The following is an 18,211-nucleotide window of genomic DNA, read 5'->3' as shown; positions in this document are numbered from 1 at the left end:
TTCTGCTCCCAGGTCTCAGCCTGGCAAGCTTCCACAGCCCGCACACGGAGGGCAGTAGAGCTGACCTTGTCCTTGAGGGCAGGAACATGAGGATGCTGGGTCACTTCATGGTCTTTGAGCCGCAACCATGGGCTAGGCATTGTTGGATTCGGAAGTGGGTCTAGGAGGTATGACCATTCCCATGCTTCTGAGACTCACGGTCTGGAGAGAACGAGACTGTCCAACAGAGAACCGGCGATGACCCGTGATCGTCTCAGGATGGCTGGTGGTCCTCCCCAGAATCCTGGGAAGGGGTTAGAATTTTGTGATCAGGAGGGCTTTCGTGGAGGACGAGGCTCTCAAGCTAAGCAGGGTCTCAACATGTTGGTTCTGCCAGGAAGCCCATCCCATGTGCTCAGGCAGAAAGCGACATGGGTGGGTGCGTGTTGGAGGCCACGGTTCAGAACCCACGACCCTTCATAATCTTAACTTATGATGGTGAAGACACCAAAAAACAAGAATTTTGTCAGAAGCATTTGGAGATCCACCTCTGCCCACTTCTTATTTCCTTATTCTGGAACATAGTTGGAAACGGTGGGCCGTGGCTGTCCTTGAGAGACCAGGTCTAAGAGTCCAAGACTACATAGGTACAGAAACAAAAGGCCCCGGGGAGGGGTGGGGTAGAGTTCACAAGGCACACTCAGGGTACACAGGGCAACGTGACGTTGTCCTGAGCCCGAACTACTCACAGAGCAAAACCCATTTCCAGAGCAATTGTAAGTTCCTAGAATTCCCTAGCTGCTGTTAAAGCAGGGACCTGAGGGTGAGGGGCAGCAGGTGACCAGGTGACCATTGTCCCAGATGGCTTGTATTTTTATTATAGCACAAGACTAGCAGCTCACTTACTCGACTCATAGGCTGTACCAGGCACGATCCTAAGCACTTCGTATGTATTAAATGATCCTCACCCAACCACCATTTGCAGACAAGGAAGCTGAGGCCCAGGAAGGTTTAGTGACTTGTGTGAGGTCGCTCCAGCCCAAGTCTATTCCTTGGCCCCCATTCTGCCCACACACATGGCCCCAGGACCCGAGGGCCGCTCTGAGTTGGTCTCTGCCCAGTAGGATTTCGTAAGGCCTGGAGCTGGAGTTCTGTTCTCTCTACCTTTGCTTTCACCTTATGTGCCTTTGAACGTTGGCATTTTCAAGGTGCGGAAAGACGCTAGCGTGTGTCTTTTTACTCTTGCACAGGTGGGCCTGTGGTGGCCGCAGATGCTAAGAGGTCGGTGACATCGCCGAGCGAAAGGTAAGGGAAATAAAAAATAAAATCCACACATAACCCCGAAGTGTTAGTTTTTAGACCATGGGAAGTTTCCCTCGTTTTGTTAGATATTCTTTATTCGAAAGGATTTGGGGATTTTAAGACTATGTTCAATTGACACCTTTAATTGTATAACAAACTACTAAGAACGTTAATAGTAAATTAACTAGTTAGTTTTGTGTTCAGTCGCTAGTGGGAAGGGGGGGCTAGGACGGCGTGGATATCGGGGGATTTGAGTACAGCGTGTCCCAATGCCTGTGGTCGCTTCTCACCCGACCCGGCTTGTCCTGACAGAGGTTCCCTTCTCTTTTCAGCTGTGGCCCCATCAGTGTGAAAACTGAGCCCATGGAAGACACGGGTATGTATACACCCATGCCTTTTAGAATCAAGTATTTAGCACGTTATCATTTGACTCGGTTCTTTTGTTTTACTTCTAAAAAATGAGACTTTCAGTAAAGTAGGAAGGGGGGGCACTTTCTCAATGGGACAAAAAAAAAAATCTACAAAAAGCCAACAGCTAACATCACACTTAGTGAGAAACTAGAACTTTTCAGGGGTGCCTGGGTGGCTCAGTTGGTTAAGCGTCTCCCTTCAGCTCAGGTCATGATCCCGGAGTCCCAGGACCGAGTCCCACATCGGGCTCCCTGCTAGTGGGAAGTCTGCTTGTCCTTCTGCCCCTCCCCTATCTTGTGTGCGTGCTCTCTCTCTCTCACTCTCTCAAATAAATAAATAAAATCTTTAAAAAAAACAACAACAACACAACAATTAGTCTTTCTCCCAGTTCCATGTGTTGGCTGGGCAGTCCCTCCACTCTGGGCTGGCCTCGCTCCTGGGTCTGAGGCCTCCGCTGGGAGAGCTGGGCCTCTCTCCTCACGGTCTCATACCCTCCGGGAGGCTAGCCCAGACTCGTTCACATGGCCACTCAGTTCCAGAGCAGGAGCCCGGATGCACCAGCACTTTCCAGGCCTCGGCTTTTGCATCCTGTTGGCCCCCGTCCCATTTGCCAAAGCAAGCCCAGCTTTAAAGGGTGGAGAAGTAGCCTCCACGTCTAGAAAAGAGGGGGAGAGACATTGCAGACAAGCCAGGCGTGCACTGTTGGGGTGGGGGAGAAGCCTGTGGCTAGTTTTGCAGCCTACCACACTTTTCCCTGACGAAAGGCTTTTGGTTTCACTAACGTGGTTCCCCCCCGGGATTTGCAATTTTGAAATCCACTCCATTGTAGTAGGTGAGTAGAGATTACATGTGCCACCGGGTGATGTATGGAAGTATTAAATCACTATATTGTATACCTGAAACTAATATTATGCTGTATGTTAACTAACTGGAATTTAAATAAACACTAAAAAAAAAAAAAAATATATATATATATATATATATATAGATGCCAGTTTAGGTCCCATTACAGAATATTTACTGGGGTTTTGCATAAACACACGTGTACATGCCCCTGTCTTGAAAGGGAATGTTTTTCTCAAGCTGGGAACTCGGCCTTCTTCCCTTCTTTCCCTCCCTCCCTCCTTCTGTTCCTTTCGTCATCCTTCTCTCCCTCCTTCCTTCTTGCCTTTTATATTGATTTTATGTTGTTTTGTTGCTATGACTTATATTTTTACATGGGTTACCCGTTTGCTCAGAGAATGTCAGCTCCACGTCGTTTTGCTGACTCCCGAGTCCCCGTGTTAATCAAGACAGAGCCTGGAGTTTCAGCAGCTCACAGTTCTCTGTGGGTCGCTGTGGCCTAACACATGGTTTTATCATTTTCATTGCATCCAAAGGCATGGCGGTGAAAGAGGGGGCTGTGTCGGTCAAGAAGGAATCAGAAGATCCTAATTACTATGGATATAACATACACGGTAATACCATTTTGTCCTCATTTTCTTCCCTAACAGTTATTGGTGACGGAAAATTGTAATTAGCCCCTATCCAAAAAACAGGCAGAGAGTAATAAAAAAAGACCCATGTTCCTGGGATCTAGCGTAGGGCCATTTGACGTAAAGCATTTTTTTTTTTAGGATTTTATTTATTTATTTGGGAGGGAGGGAAAGAGAGAGCACGAGAGGAAGGAGAAGCAGACTCCCCGCTGAGCAGGGAGCCCGATGTGGGGCTCGATCCTGGGACTCCAGGATCATGACCTGAGCTGAAGGCAGACGCTTAACTGACTGAGCCACCCAGGCACCCCTGGTATAAAGCATTTTACAGTCATAAAATAGATCCCGTGTAGCCTAAACCCACATGCTTCAAGGCAAATGTGAGGGTAAAGGTAATCCAGGGTGTATGTTACTTGAGTTTGTCTGTTAGGTATTCTTATTTTGTGTGTCCATTAATATTGGCCTGGGTGGCTCGGTCGGTCGGTTAAGCGTCCGATTCTTGATCTCGGCTCAGGTCTTGATCTCAGGGTCGTGAGTTCGAGCCCTGCACTGGGCTCCGTGCTGGGCGTGGAGCCTACTTTAAAAAAAAAGACAAAACAACTTCTCTCCGATCCTCTCCTGTCCAGTCTGTTCCCTAAATTACTGGGAAAGTATCAGAAGTTAAAAGACATGAATATGAGAGTGAAGAAGCTCAGGTGCCCGTTCTTAATAATATTTGCTTCATTGACATCGTACAAGTTAAACGGGGAACAGAAGACACAGATCACCAGAGATGCACACTTGTCACACGGGGGCACAGGAAGGTGGTCCGTGTAGTTGCCTGGCTAGGGCCTCTCCCCAGAGACCAGAATCCTGCTGGACCCCCCAGCGTGATACCAGTTTGACGACAGGACGTTGTAGCCTCCATGTGAGCATCGTAAGCATCCGGATCCTGTCTCGTCTTTGACTCCTCTGTGAGTGCAGGCAGACTGTGGGACAATTCGCAATTAATTCCTCAAACATGACCAGGTTTGAAATGTTTCCTACAGAAATCTTACCTTTGAAATACTCCTGCAACATTACTGAGCTCCGTAACTTATAGTAAAAAAAACTTTTTCAAAAACTAAAGACCAATGAGAGTGTCGGTTGTCATTGCTCTGTCCTGGGCCGGTCCCCCCACCGCCCCCCCCACACAGCTGGTCTGCTGCGGTCCCTTAGGATCCCTTTTCAATCCATCCTACCCCCTGTCCCCCAATCATTTATTCCCAGAGAATGGGGTCTGTCACCTCCCTCCCCTGCTCACACACCGTCTGTGGCTCCCCATCACCCGTGTCTTCCATCGCTGTTTCTAGCCTCCCTTCCTATTCTGTCTGCCTCCCACCACGATCACCCTCCCTCTGTTCTTCAGACACCCTGCTCAGGCTGATTCCTGAAACATGCCCTGAATCCTCCTTCCACCGACTTTTATATAAGCCGATCCCTCCGTGTGATTCCCTTCTGGATCTGCAGGCTTCCAGCAAGTTCCACCCCTTTCTGGACACAATCAGAATCTCAAGCAGAGCAGGGAGCCTTCAGCTCCCGAAGTGCACAGTCTTCAGCGCCGCCTGCTTGTGTGGTATTTGGGCTTTTGCTGCGGACAGACGGCCCCAGCCGGGGGCGGGCTCCTGGGGGGAGGACACAGCGGTCTTCCCGCAGCTCAGCTCGGAGCCCCAGGGCCCCAAGCCCAGGGCCATGCATACAGCAGGCACTCTCCTGTGCTTGCCGAACTGAGCGCGTCCCTCACAAAGAATCAGTGTCACCTGTTTCTCGATCACTCCCGTTTTGAAAAAAAAGTATGTATGATTACATCTTGACTCCCAAGAATATCCTTTTCAACTTAAATGACCTTGAGGTTTATCAAAATGTATACAGTTGGGGGAATCTAAGTTACTTACAGAGTCTGCTCCCAAAGGCAGCAGTGAAATAAGTACATGATTAGATAGACATACCTACAATCATTCTATTTCAGTTTTTCAGAAAGAAGCACATTATTTGAAGAACACCACTTAGGCTAAGTGTATAATTTATGATCTTTCTCCTGCTTGGCTTGGAAATGACAGAAGGACTCAAGACTTCTTCTTTGTACAAAAGCTTCTTTTTTTTTTTTTTTTTTAAAGATTTTATTTATTTATCTGAGAGAGAATGGGAGACAGAAAGCATGAGAGGGGGAGGATCAGAGGGAGAAGCAGACTCCCCGCCGAGCAGGGAGCCCGATGTGGGACTCGATCCCGGGACTCCAGGATCATGACCTGAGCTGAAGGCAGTTGCTTAACCAACTGAGCCACCCAGGCGCCCTGTACAAAAGCTTCTTAAGTGGGGGCCCCTTGCTTCTTGATGCCCAAAGGGTGAAAATTGCCTGACATCACGGACGGTATTCCACGGTACTGAATGTTTTTGCGACCATTTAGATAAAATCCTCACATGTTGAAGTACTGACGTAAGTAAGGGAGAAATGTTTAAATTCATAAAGGCAACAAATGCCCCCTGCTCCGAATGTCAACTAGCCTTTGTGGAGCTCCCAGTGACGTCAGTTGCGGCTGCACCAGGGCCCAGGGGCTTGTGGAAGGTTTATATGAAAGTCTGACTCCCCCGCCCACCCCAGCCCACCTGGACCTCGCCGTCTACCTGCAACACAGACCTCTGGGTAGACCCCTGAGCACATGCACACATCCATGACTTGGCCAACATGGAGACCATGGACGTCCCATGAGGTATTTTATATATGCAGGGACCCCATCTCTGGGGCCCCTGGGAATGGAGAATGCACAGGACCAGCTTTGCTGAGATACACTGCGCCCAGGTTCCCTTGACATTGGCAGAGGTAAGAGTCTCAACGCCATGTGGTTTTCTTCCCAGCTGACACTGCACAATCTGGGGGAGAAGCCTTCCAGGCAGAGGGGAAAGTGGATACAGAAGCCCAAGATCAAGGAATTAACACTGTCTTTCCCACATCCCATCACTGACATGGACTCCTGTACTTCCCTGTTCTACACGTAAATGCCCCTCTGATTATGTTGAGCCCAGATAATGCAGGATAATCTCCTTTTGTGAAGGTCAGCTTCACGAGCAAACTTAATTCCATCTACCACCTTAATTGCCTCTTGCCCCGTAACATAGGAGATTCACAGGTTTTGGATATCCGTGGGAGGCCATCTGCCTACCACAAATACAGAAAATTGAATGCCAGCATTAAGTAACCTAGATGAAACAGACAAGAATAGAATAAGAACTGTTTTAACTCAACAACAAAAACACAAACTACCCAATTTAAAAATGGCTAAATGGGGGTGCCTGGCTGACTCAGTTGGTGGAGCATGGGACTCTCGACCTCGGGGTCATGAGTTTAAGCCCCACATTGGGCATAGAGCTTACTTTAAAAAAAAAAAAAGAATTTTGGGGGGAAAACAAGGCTTTTTAAAAGTCATAGAGTGTCCCCATTTTACAACCCCCAATGAAGCCATGCCTCTTGGCAATAATCATCAATGGCCACTAAAGCCATTCATAAAACATTGATGGGGACGTTATCACAAATGGATTCGGTTGACATTTCCTGAACTCACTGGTCCAGAGTTCACATCACAAAGGTTTGGAGGTGAGCAGACTTCGTGTGCCTCCTGACAGGATCCAGTAGGAGGTGCACCTTGGGGATGCTTGCCGCCCCAAAATCAAACCTAAGTCTGATCCAGCCTCTAGATCTACCCACCAGTTTGCAGGAAACACGGGGGATAGAGGAACTATATGAAGATGACACCACGAGGACGCAGGCAGGAGACTCCAGAATGGAAGGAACACAACAAGGTGGATTTCTTCATCGAATGATGGCGAGTTAAAAAAAGAAATGGAGAGAAAGCTGTTTTATAGTACCAGATATTTGAGACATTTCAGCCAAATGCACCATGTGGGCTCTGTTGGGGTCCTGATTTGAACAAACCAGCTACAGAAGGACATTTAGGGATTCCTGTGGAATGCCAAGTGCTGGGTAGGAGTGCTGAAATTGGAAAACAGCCATTTTGTAACCATTATAATAAAAGACTGGGTCAAGCAGGAGTCACCATTGGATACGGCATCTAGAGAGAAATCTAGAAGAGGAGTGGAATACTTAAACAACCTTAACGTTTCTCCACCCACAGGCTGCTTGTTAGTTGCCAGAGGGAGGAAAAAATAGCAATTATCCAGTGGAGAAATCAAGCAGCACCCTGACCCAGCGATCAAGGTTCACATCACCAGTGAGAGGCAGGTGGACACCGCCTTAGTCTGTTCAGGCTGCTAAAACAGAATACCATAGACCGGGGGCAGGTGGGGTGGGGGAGGGGAATGATAAACAACAGAAATGTGTATCTCACCACTCCGGAGGCCGGGAAGTCTAAGACCAAGGTGCTGGCAGTCTGGTGAGGACCCCCGTCCTGGTACATGGATGAACATCTTCTTGCTGTGTCCTCACATGGTGGAAGGGGTGAGGGAGCTCTCTGGGGGGCCCCTTTCCAAGGGCACTGATTCCATTCCTGAGGGCTCCACCCTCGTGACATAAGCACCTCCCAGTGGCCCCATCACCAAATACCAACACGTTGGGGGTTAAGATTCCAACTCATGAATGTCAGGATGACCCATACATCATCTGCCTCTGCACATGGTATGCTGGGGAGGACACACCATCATCTCAGCAGTAGTAGTCTGGCCAAGAATGCAAAACCTGAATCTGTGCACGAGGAAACATCAGACCAACTCAAAATAAGGTTAAATGAGAAGAAAGAGAAGTGAGAACAAAAAAACAACGTCTGGCCCCAAACTGGATCCCGCACTGGGGGAGGGAAAGCTATTAAGCATTCAGAGGTGAAGGGCTACGGTCTATGTAACTTTCCTCAGATGGGTCAGAGAAAGAGAAAAGGATGTCCCGTATACATACATCGATCTGTCTACATAGGAAAATGGGGGCAGGGGGGCAAAGATTGAACATGATCAAGGAAAACCATAAACTGTTATCCATATGTCATCTGAGTAGAGGGTATGTGGCTCCTCTCTGTACTATTTCTTTTTTGTGACTTTTCTGTAAATTTGAAACTATGTCCAAATATGACATTTAAAAAAAAGATATTTACAAGACAATTGAAGAAATGTGCACAGTGACTAGATATGAGCTGATGATAAAGAAGAGTTGTTAGTTTGGGGGGAATCGTGATGTGATGAAGGTGAGGGATGAGTCATTACATCTTACTTGCACATGCGCGATCTGTGCACCCCGACCCTGCCAGACCTGGGATTTACCTTAACAACAGGTGCAGGTGGGGGGAGGGGCGCAGAAAAAGAGCATATGGAGTTGGTGGCTGTTGGCACCAGAGATGGACACATGGCATCATTCTACCATCTCTGCTTTTGTAGGTTTGAAACTTCTCCAAAGTGCAGATAAAACAACAAAGAAAAAGTGCAAAGAAGGAGTCATTTGTGTGAATTTTATTTCAAGGACTCGGAGTATTTCTCATGTACATTCCTGTGTGGGTCTTGAACTGTTGGCTTGGTTTTAAATGAATTCTTGTTTACATTTTCTATTTTGGCCTTTTTTTTTTTTTAATATATTGTTTGCTTCCCTTTCAGAAAACCAGCATCCTTGTGTGAGCGGCGAAGTAATAGAAATGGAATTACCAATGGAAGGTTAGAGAAGCCAGGCATTTTAGCCTCTTTTTGGTTTTGTTGTTCTAGTTTACAGTGTTTTGCAGAGAACACGGTCTTTTAAACACCCATGACACATGTCTAAAATAAGGCAGCTTCCCAGCTTGCCACCTTAGAAAACCAGCTGAGCCTTAGCGCTAAAATGTGCCCTTAACTGTCACTCTTCCTTTTCTGATCTGTGAGTGATTCTCCTTAAAGCACCTGGATTAGAAGTTGTGTGGTAAGAAAACTTTACATCTGTGCCATTTGTTGCTTTATTCCATTTGTCTTCTTGCCGGTCATACCAAATTTCCTTTTTTTTAAATTTCTTTTTTTTTTTTCAATTTTAAGTAAACTCTGCACCACACATGGGGCTTGAACTCATGACCCCATCATCAAGAGTTGCATGCTTCACTGACAACCAGCCAGGTGCCCCCCGCCCCCACCAAATTCTTTTGAACAGAGTTGAAAAGTATTTTAGGAAATTTTTTTTTAAGATTTTATTTATTTATTTGAGAGAGAGAGAGCAGGAGTTGGGGGGGGAGCGGGGGCAGAGGAAGAGGGAGAAGCAGACTCCCCGCTGAGCAGGGAGCCCGAGGATGTGGGGCTCAATCCCAGGACCCTGGCATCATGACCTGAGCCAAAGGCAGACACTTAATCGACTGAGCCACCCAGGCACCCCTAGGAAATTCTTGAATCAGAAGTAAAATTTGATAGTACTTCCCTTCCTGTGTGTATAAATCTTGAGTATTCTGTATAAGGCCTGAACTCTTAAAATGGTTTATACATGTCCAAGGTAAAATGAATAAAGGGAATTTCCTCCCCAAACCTAGAGGCATGGGACATCTTTGTCAGTTTACAGGCAAGAAGACCTTGCTTTTAGGAGTCGGATGTCTATCTTGGTTCCAAAATGATTTATATTTTTGTCTAAGTCAGAGGCATTCTCCAGGGAGCTAATGTGTGGTCATTTTTAATAGCTTCTGTGATTTGGGGGCATCTGGGGTTCTTTATCGTAGGGGACAGTTCCAATGGCTCCCTGAACATTTGGTTCAATTCTCTGACCTAAAAGAGTTTTGATATATTTTGCCAGAGAACATACTATGTTCCGGTCCAGTGTTAGAATCATTCATTCACTCATAGAATTAATCATCTTAAACTTAATTGCTTTAAACCAAGAAGACAAGCCCCTCTGTCGTTATTCAACTTCCGTTTACTTTTCTAAATTATACATTTTTTTACTGTGGTTTAAAAAATACACCACAGGGATGCCTGGGTGGCTCAGTCGGTTAAGCATCTGCCTTTGGCTCAGGTCGTGATCTCAGGGTCCTGGGATCGAGCCCCGCATCCTGGTGTGACACACCCCCCCCCCCGGGGTTCATCCATGTCATAACATGTGACAGGATTCTGCCATTTATTTTTCGTTGTTTTTTCCTCAACCCCGTCTCTGACCTTCTCTGGATGTTGGGGAGGACAGGGATTTCAAATTCAGTTTAAATCTGTTCCTCCCTTACATCATTTTCTTTCCCTTCGTTGAAGCCTGTTGAGACATGTTCTGTGGGGGCACCCGGCGGGCTCAGTCAGCCAACCCAGCGCACAGCTCTGGATCTCAGGGTCGTGAGTTCAAGCCCCACACTGGACGTGGAGCCTGCTTAAAATAAAAATAAAAATAAATAAAAATGAAAAAGACATTGTTCTGTCATTCTTTTTAAAGGATAGGACATATTTAGGAGGAGGAAAACCTACATGAGAGTCCAGGTAGAGCTGGTGTGGAGTGACAGAAAGATGTCACTGGATGTTGGTCTTTGAAATACCTTGTTTCTGAAGAGGTTTTCTTTAAGTGTTTGATTTATTTTTTTAGTAATCTCTACACCCAACGCGGGGCTCGAACTCACAGTCCCCCGAGATCAAGAGTCACGCGCTCCGCCGACTGAGCCACCCAGGGGCCCCCAAGAGATTTCTATTATTACAGTATAGCGGGAAGCCTATTTATGATACAACCGAATTAGTCTGATTTTTTTTTTTTGTAAACTTTTTATGTTGAAGCAATTAAAGATTGTCAAGAAGCTGCAAGAACAGTCAGAGAGGTCTGCAGACCCATTGTTCCCCCAGACGTTACATCTTACCTTCCAATAGTCCAATATCCAACAGCTAATTAGTTTAGAGTCTTTCTTCCTCTACGAACAATTGAGGAGAGTGGTCTCCAAAGGTCTCAGCTGATGGAAGCTTTCTAAAATGAGCCAGAGTTAGGCGAAAGTGTTCCAGCCAGGCTTGTGTCTGTCATAATTCTGGCAAACTAGAAAAATCAGTTGTGCCTCTAGGGTGATAACAGACTGAACCCCAGGGGATTGCTGGCAGGGGAACCGCCCCCCAAAGCACCCGGCTTTCTTTTATCCGAGTGATTTCTGATGAGAGCAAGAAAATGCTTATGACCAGAGGAATTCCATTACCTCCAATAGAAGGACATTCTGTGTCCACTAACGTGGGTAACTGGGTACTGTTTCATAGTATCTGAGAGTTTCTTGCCTCCCCTTATCCCTTATAAGGTTACCCTTTCTTACCCTATGATCCCTCTTAAAGTTAAAATTACTTTCACATTTAGGGACGCCTGGCTGGCTCAGTCAAAAGACCATGAGGCCCTTGTTCTCGGGGTCATGAGTTTGAGCCCCACGTTGGGTGTAGAGATTACTACAAAATAATAATAATAAGTAAAAATAAATATTTAGGTCTTTCATCCATTTTGAGTTTATCTCTGTGCATGGTGTAAGAAAACAGTCCAGTTTCATTCTTCTGTATGTGGCTGTCCAATTTTCCCAACACCATTTGTTGAAGAGACTGTCTTTTTTTTTCCATTGGATATTCTTTCCCGCTTTGTCGAAGATTAGTTGACCATAGAGTTGAGGGTCCATTTCTGGGCTCTCTATTCTGTTCGTTGATCTATGTGTCTGTTTTTGTGCCAGGACCATGCTGTCTTGATGATGACAGCTTTGTAATAGAGCTGGAAGTCCAGAATTATGATGCCACCAGCTTTGGTTTTCTTTTTAACATTCCTCTGGAGGGGGGATTATGCTGAGCAAAATAAGTCAATCAGAGAAAGACAATTATATGGTTTCACTCATAGGAGGAATATAAGAAATGGTGCAGGGGATCATAGGGGAAGAGAGGGAAAACTAAATGGGAAGAAATCAGAGAGGGAGACAAACCATGAGAGGCTCTTAAGTATAGGAAACAAACTGAGGGTTACTGGAGGGGAGGTGGGTGGGGGGATGGGGCAACTGGGTGATGGGCATTAAGGAGGGCATGTGATGCGAGGAGCACTGGGTGTTAATATGCAACTGATGAGTCACCGACCTCTACCTCTGAAATGATGTACTATATGTCAGCTAACTGAATTAAAATTTTTTTTAAAAAAGTAAATAAAAATTTAAAAAAATAGGGCGCCTGGGTGGCTCAGTCGGTTAAGCGACTGCCTTCGGCTCAGGTCATGATCCCAGGGCCCTGGGATCGAGTCCCGCATCGGGCTCCCTGCTCTGCGGGAAGCCTGCTTCTCCCTCTCCCACTCCCCCTGCTTGTGTTCCCTCTCTCGCTGTGTCTCTCTCTGTCAAATAAATAAATAAAATCTTTAAAAAAAAAAAATTAAAAAAAATAAAATTACTTTCACATTTACACTTTTACATGTTGTTAAGTATGAAATGTGTTTAAAATGCCAGGCTAAGCTACTGTTTGGGTTACAGGAGCAGTGAAAGGTTGGAACATGAGAATACATAATAATGAATGTCATTTTAGAAATTTTTTTTTCAAGATTCTATTCCGCGTGTCCCTTCAGAAACGGGTGAGGACCCTGAAGCCGAGGTGAAAATTGAAGGTTAGTTGCCAAAAGCCTCGTCAGAGTGAGGCTGTTGAGTGTGGCTTTCATTTCTTCTTGAAGGGTTATTGTGGGGAGAAGATTGAAACTGGCTTCGGGGGGTGTGTGTGTATAGGTACATATGGGGGGCTGAGGGAGCGGGTGTGTATGTGGGGTGTGTGTGTGTGTGTGTGTGTGTGTGTGTGTGTGTGTGTGTTTTAGGCCATGCAGATCAGCACTGGCCAGGGAGCAGACTATGCTCCATGCCAAGTGAGGGAAGAAAGAAGGGGGATGGACCGGGGCCTAGAAGCCATGAACTCGGTTTAACTGCAAGGATCTAAAGGAAGTCAAGTTCAAAGTGTGGTTTTAAAAAGATTTATTTTTTAAGATCCACTACGTAAGATAATTTTCTTTAAAAGACTGACAGACTGACGTGTAATCTGTTTGGTTTTTGTTTGGATGCCTGTTTAAAAACCACATCTGATAGTTACAAACATATTCTAAGGATATTCTTTACAAGTGAAAGGTTTTTAAAACATTTTTGACTTTTCATGGAAATGAATGACAACATTGATCCTGGAACTTGTGGATTTTGAACGCATTTAGTTAAAACAATGTGCCTGTTTTCTTTCATTGTGATCCACTTAGTTATCTGCTAAGAAATATTTTCTTTTCTTTTTTTTAAGACTTTATTTGAGAGAGAGAGAGAACACAAGCAGGGAGGAGGGGCAGAGGGAGAGGGAGCAGACTCCCCACTGAGCAGGGAGCCCAATTCGGGGCTCGATCCCAGGACCCCAGGATCATGACCTGAGCCAAACGCTTAACGACTGAGCCACCCAGGCGCCCTTGCTAAGAAATATTTTCATCTCTGCTGCTGGAATATGAGCTGGTCCCTAGTATCTTCCTAATATGAGAAGGAGAAGTTTTTATTTTACATATTTATTAATGTTATGGGTCTCAGAATTACTGTCATGAAATATGTTTTGTTTTTCAAGATTGCTTTGGCTACTTGGGGTCTTTTGTTTGGATTCCATACAAATTTTAGGATTATTTGTTTTAGTTCTGTGAAAAATGCTGTTGGGATTTTGATAGGGATTGCACTGAATGTGTAGAGTGCTCTGGGTAGTATGGACTTTTTAACAATATCTGTTCTTCCAACCCGTAAGCATGGAACGTCTTTCCATTTCTTTGTGTCATCTTGAATCTCTTTCATCAGTGTTAGTTTGCAGAGCACAGGTCGTTCACCTCTTCGGTTAGGTTTATCCCTAGCTACTTTATTGTTTTTGGTGCAACTGTAAATGGGATTGTTTTCTTAATTTCACTTCCGCTGCTTCATTATTAGTGTATGGGAACGCAACAGATTTCTATACGTTGATTCTGTATCCTGCGACTTTCTGAATTCATTTATCAGTTCTAGTAATTCTTTGGTGGAGTCTTTAGGGTTTTCTCTATGTTGTCTGCAAATAGTGAGAGCTTTACTTCTTCCTTACCAATTTGGATGACTTTCATTTCTTTATGTTGTTTAATTGCTATGGGAGTCCTTTTATTTTTTTTTTTAAGATTTTATCAATTTATTTGAGAGAGCGAGAGCACGGGGGAGGGGCAGGGGGGGGCAGGGGGCGGGGGGGGGGAGAAGCAGACTCCCCGCTGAACAGGGAGCCCAACTTGGGGCTCGATCCCAGGACCCTGAGATCATGACCTGGGCCAAAGGCAGATGCTGAACTGGCTGAGTCACCCAGGTGCCCTGGGAGTGCTTTTATTTAGAGACTCTTTAAAAATTAACCGTTTTGGAGTGAATGATTCAGTAGCTTTTGTACATTCGCAGTGTTGGGTAACCACCACCTCTATCTAGTTCGAAAACATTTTCATCTCCCCAAAAGAAGATCCCATACCCATTACCAGTCCCTCCCGTTCTTCCCTCCCCCAGCCCCTGGTATCCACCAGTCTACTCTCTATCTCTATGGATTTACCTTTTCTACATATTTCATACAGGTGGGATTCTACAATGTGTGCCCTTTGGGGCCTGACTTCTTTCGCTTAAAATCTCCAGGGGCACCTGGGTGGCTCAGTCAGTTAAGCGTCCAACTCTTGATTTTGGCTCAGGTCGCGATCTCAGGCTCGTAAAATCGAGCCCTCTGTCGGGCTCCATGCTGAGCGTGGGACCTGCTTAGGATTCTCTCTTTCCCTCTCCCTCTGCCCCTCCCCTCCTCGCTCATGCGCACTCGTGCGCTCTCTCACTCAAAAAATAAAAATAAAAAATAGGGCACCTGGGTGGCTCAGTTGGTTAAGCGTCTGCCTTCGGCTCAGGTCATGATCTCGGGGTCCTGGGATTGAGCCCCACATCGGGCTCCCTGCTCGGCGGGGAGTCTGCTTCTCCCTCTGCCCCTCACCCTGCTTGCATTCTCTCTCTCTCTTTTTTGACCAATAAATAAATAGATAAAATCCTTTAAAAAAGGGGGGGTTAAAAAAAAGAATATAACTTGTCAAACCACTATGTTGTACACCTGAAACTAATGCAACATTGTATGTCAACTCTATTTTAAGGAAAAAAAGGAAACAATATAAAGAATCCCATGTTAGAATCCAAGTCCAGCAGTGATTTGAATGCAGGTTGATGGAAATATTCTCCAAGATGGCCTCTCCATTGTGCTCTTCTCTTGTGGGGCATCATGCATGTACAGGGACTACAAGCCCAGTCACCTTTTTGTTCTGGAGAGCAGTTTTCTAAAGGATTCGCTGTAAATTATTTGGTAGATAATGACCATGCCTCCAGCAACAGACTGTGGCATTTGGAAGCCCATCTGTAGGTGTGTTCTTGTCCTTTATCTGACAACAGTTATTATGATGGCTTATGGAATATGGAACCAGATGAGCACTTTTATTTTTTAAAAGATTTATTTATTTATTTGAGAGAGAGAGAGAGCATGCAGGGCAGAGGGGCAGAGGGAGAGGGAGAGAATCTTAAGCAGACTCTGCACTGAGCATGGAGCCCAACTTCCTGCAGCCAACTGTTCTCTGAAGCTTCAAAAGTTGAGTCTGTGCCTCTGATCAGAGTGACACATGGACATTTTTAGAGGAGAATTAACCTAATTTTCTTTAAGTTCTAAATTTCAGTTTCTGTTTTTAGGAAGCACAAATTCATCCAGTATTACCAATTCTGCGGCAGGTGTGGAAGATCTTAACATTGTTCAGGTGACAATTCCAGGTATGGAAGTCTATCTGGCGTTATCATAATTGACTTTATATTTTTCTTTTTGTTATATTTTAGCCATTATATAACATGGGTCATAAACCCTTGGAACTTTATTTTTTTTGCTTAGTTTACCCTTTCAACTAAGGAATGACAATTCAGGAATATAAAATACACTACAGATTGTCAGACACTGAATATCTTGCTTATATCAGACATCGTTAATCAGATATATTACTTCTCACAGCCACGCCTTGGCATTACTGGAAAATACACCTCAGGGCAGACAACTCCATGCACCAGCTCCCGTTAAATAAGAATTGGCCAGGGCGCCTGGGTGGCTCGGTTGGTCAAGCGACTGCCTTCGGCTCAGGTCATGATCCTGGAGTCCCGGGATCGAGTCCCGCATCGGGCTCCCTGCTCGGCAGGGAGTCTGCTTCTCCCTCTGACCCTCCTCCCTCTCATGCTCTCTGTCTCTCATTCTCTCTCTCTCAAATAAATAAATAAATAAAATCTTTAAAATAATAATAATAAATAAATAAATAAATAAATAAATAAATAAGAATTGGCCACAGAGGTGGAATTTATCTGCTGCCCGTCAAGCAATCTTTTCTAAATATGTGTATATAAAATATATCTGGAGAGATACAAAAGAATCTGATAACATAATCTCCCCAAGGAAGGAAACAGAGCTGAGAGAGGGATGTGAGAGAAATGTTTCACTCTGCGTTGTTCTATGTCTTGTGAGTTTTGAACCATGTAATTGCTCTAGTTATTCAAGATTAAATACAATAAAAATGTTAAGTATTGAAAAATATTCCCTTCTAATCCTAGTACATCTTATTCCTTTTACTTGTCGTATTGCATTGACTCAGATTGCTATTATAATGTTGAAGAGTAGAGGTGAAAGTGGACATCCTGGTCCTACATAATGTTGAAAATGTTCCCTAAGGTAGTATGGAGTGTGTTTACATTGATTTATAATTTGGGAAATTCTCTGTCGTCTCTAATGGCTTCCACTTACACATTTCCAAAAAACTAAACTGAATGACAAGCCAGGTAAAGTGCTTTTTTCATGTGCTGTCAGGCACTTCCTCCAACAGCTTTTTTGGGGGTAAATTGATCAATAACCCCAGTTTGCTTGATTGTCTAATTATTTTTAGATAACGAGAAGGAAAGATTATCCAGCATTGAAAAGATAAAACAACTAAGAGAACAAGTCAATGACCTCTTTAGCCGAAAATTTGGTAAGTTTTTATATTGTTATGTATCCAAAATGTATATATTTGAGGTATTTCTTTTTAATGGAATACTTTATTGATCTTTCTGGGGGCGCCTGGCTGGCTCAGTCAGAAGAACGTGCGACTCTTGATCTAGGGGTCGTGAGTTCAAGCCCCATGTTGGGTGTAGAACTTACTAAAAAAAATTTTTTAATAAAATAATTATATATAAAAAAAAGAAATAGATCTTTCTGGGGAAGGAGCTATGATCAAAATCAGCATGTATTTTTCCTGAAGAGCTTTTACATGGACACACTAATTGCAATAATAGTATCTATCTTTGATTTACTGAGTTCTTACCATGGCTGAGCATTGCTTTCAGCACTGACATGTGAATCATTATTTAATCTTCATAAAACCCTTTTTCAGGTAGATGCCAGCATCGTTTCTCCTTCCTGGAGAGAGAAATTGAATCTGTTTCACTGCCCGTTGCCAATGTCAAAGTCAGTAAGACTGTCCGTGAAGTAATAATGGCCGATGGCCCACGTTGTCACTGGACGGGAAGGATTTTAGCATCTCGGCACTGGTCTGGGAAAAGCAGGTGACACACTGAAGCGGTCTTCTGTTGTTTGTCTCCTCGCAGGTGAAGCCATCGGGGTGGACTTCCCTGTGAAAGTTCCCTACAGGAAGATCACATTCAACCCAGGCTGTGTGGTTATCGACGGGATGCCCCCGGGCGTGGTCTTCAAAGCCCCTGGTTACCTAGAAATCAGCTCCATGAGAAGGATCTTGGACGCTGCAGAATTTATCAAATTCACAGTCATTAGGTAGGTGAGCGCTCCCTGCTTGGTCAGGAGAACGAACCTGAAGGTCGCCACCTGATCGAGGTGGAGGAGGGGGGCGGTGGGATTTTTTTTTTTAACCAGGAGGTGGGCCGTGGGGCTCCGAAGCCCAGTGCCTCTCGCACTCCTTGTCTCGTATCCCGTTTCTGGGAGCTGTGTGTCCCCGGACAAACGAACTTTGTGGCATTCACCATATCTCTTTCTCTTCAGACCGCTTCCAGGCCTGGAGCTTAGCAATGGTGAGTATCCCAGGGGGGTGGCAAGAAAGTCATCCAGCACCCACTGTGTGGTGC

The 18,211-nt window shown here is 45.0% G+C and overlaps 1 protein-coding gene across 6 annotated transcripts in view; it reads left to right on the top strand.

The window, feature by feature from the left end:
• The window catches only part of LOC116648740 (general transcription factor II-I repeat domain-containing protein 2), a 42,202-nt gene that overhangs the window by 19,929 nt on the left and 4,062 nt on the right, over window positions 1–18,211 (top strand). For 3 of the 6 annotated variants that reach the window (XM_032430943.1, XM_032430946.1, XM_032430947.1), the window contains 9 exons: window positions 1,230–1,284; window positions 1,614–1,657; window positions 3,072–3,149; window positions 8,772–8,828; window positions 12,625–12,687; window positions 15,794–15,871; window positions 17,020–17,103; window positions 17,720–17,903; window positions 18,129–18,157. In XM_032430943.1, coding sequence (XP_032286834.1) covers window positions 1,230–1,284; window positions 1,614–1,657; window positions 3,072–3,149; window positions 8,772–8,828; window positions 12,625–12,687; window positions 15,794–15,871; window positions 17,020–17,103; window positions 17,720–17,903; window positions 18,129–18,157 — 672 coding nt within the window. Of the gene's footprint in view, window positions 1–1,229; window positions 1,285–1,613; window positions 1,658–3,071; window positions 3,150–8,771; window positions 8,829–12,608; window positions 12,688–15,793; window positions 15,872–17,019; window positions 17,104–17,719; window positions 17,904–18,128; window positions 18,158–18,211 lie in introns of those variants that run through there. The other 3 variants (XM_032430944.1, XM_032430945.1, XM_032430948.1) reach the window with 3 other exon arrangements.

The sequence above is a fragment of the Phoca vitulina genome, unplaced genomic scaffold (genome assembly GCF_004348235.1).
Source record: "Phoca vitulina isolate PV1807 unplaced genomic scaffold, GSC_HSeal_1.0 scaffold45, whole genome shotgun sequence".
Lineage (NCBI taxonomy): Eukaryota > Metazoa > Chordata > Mammalia > Carnivora > Phocidae > Phoca > Phoca vitulina.
This window is presented reverse-complemented; position numbering and strand designations above follow the sequence as displayed.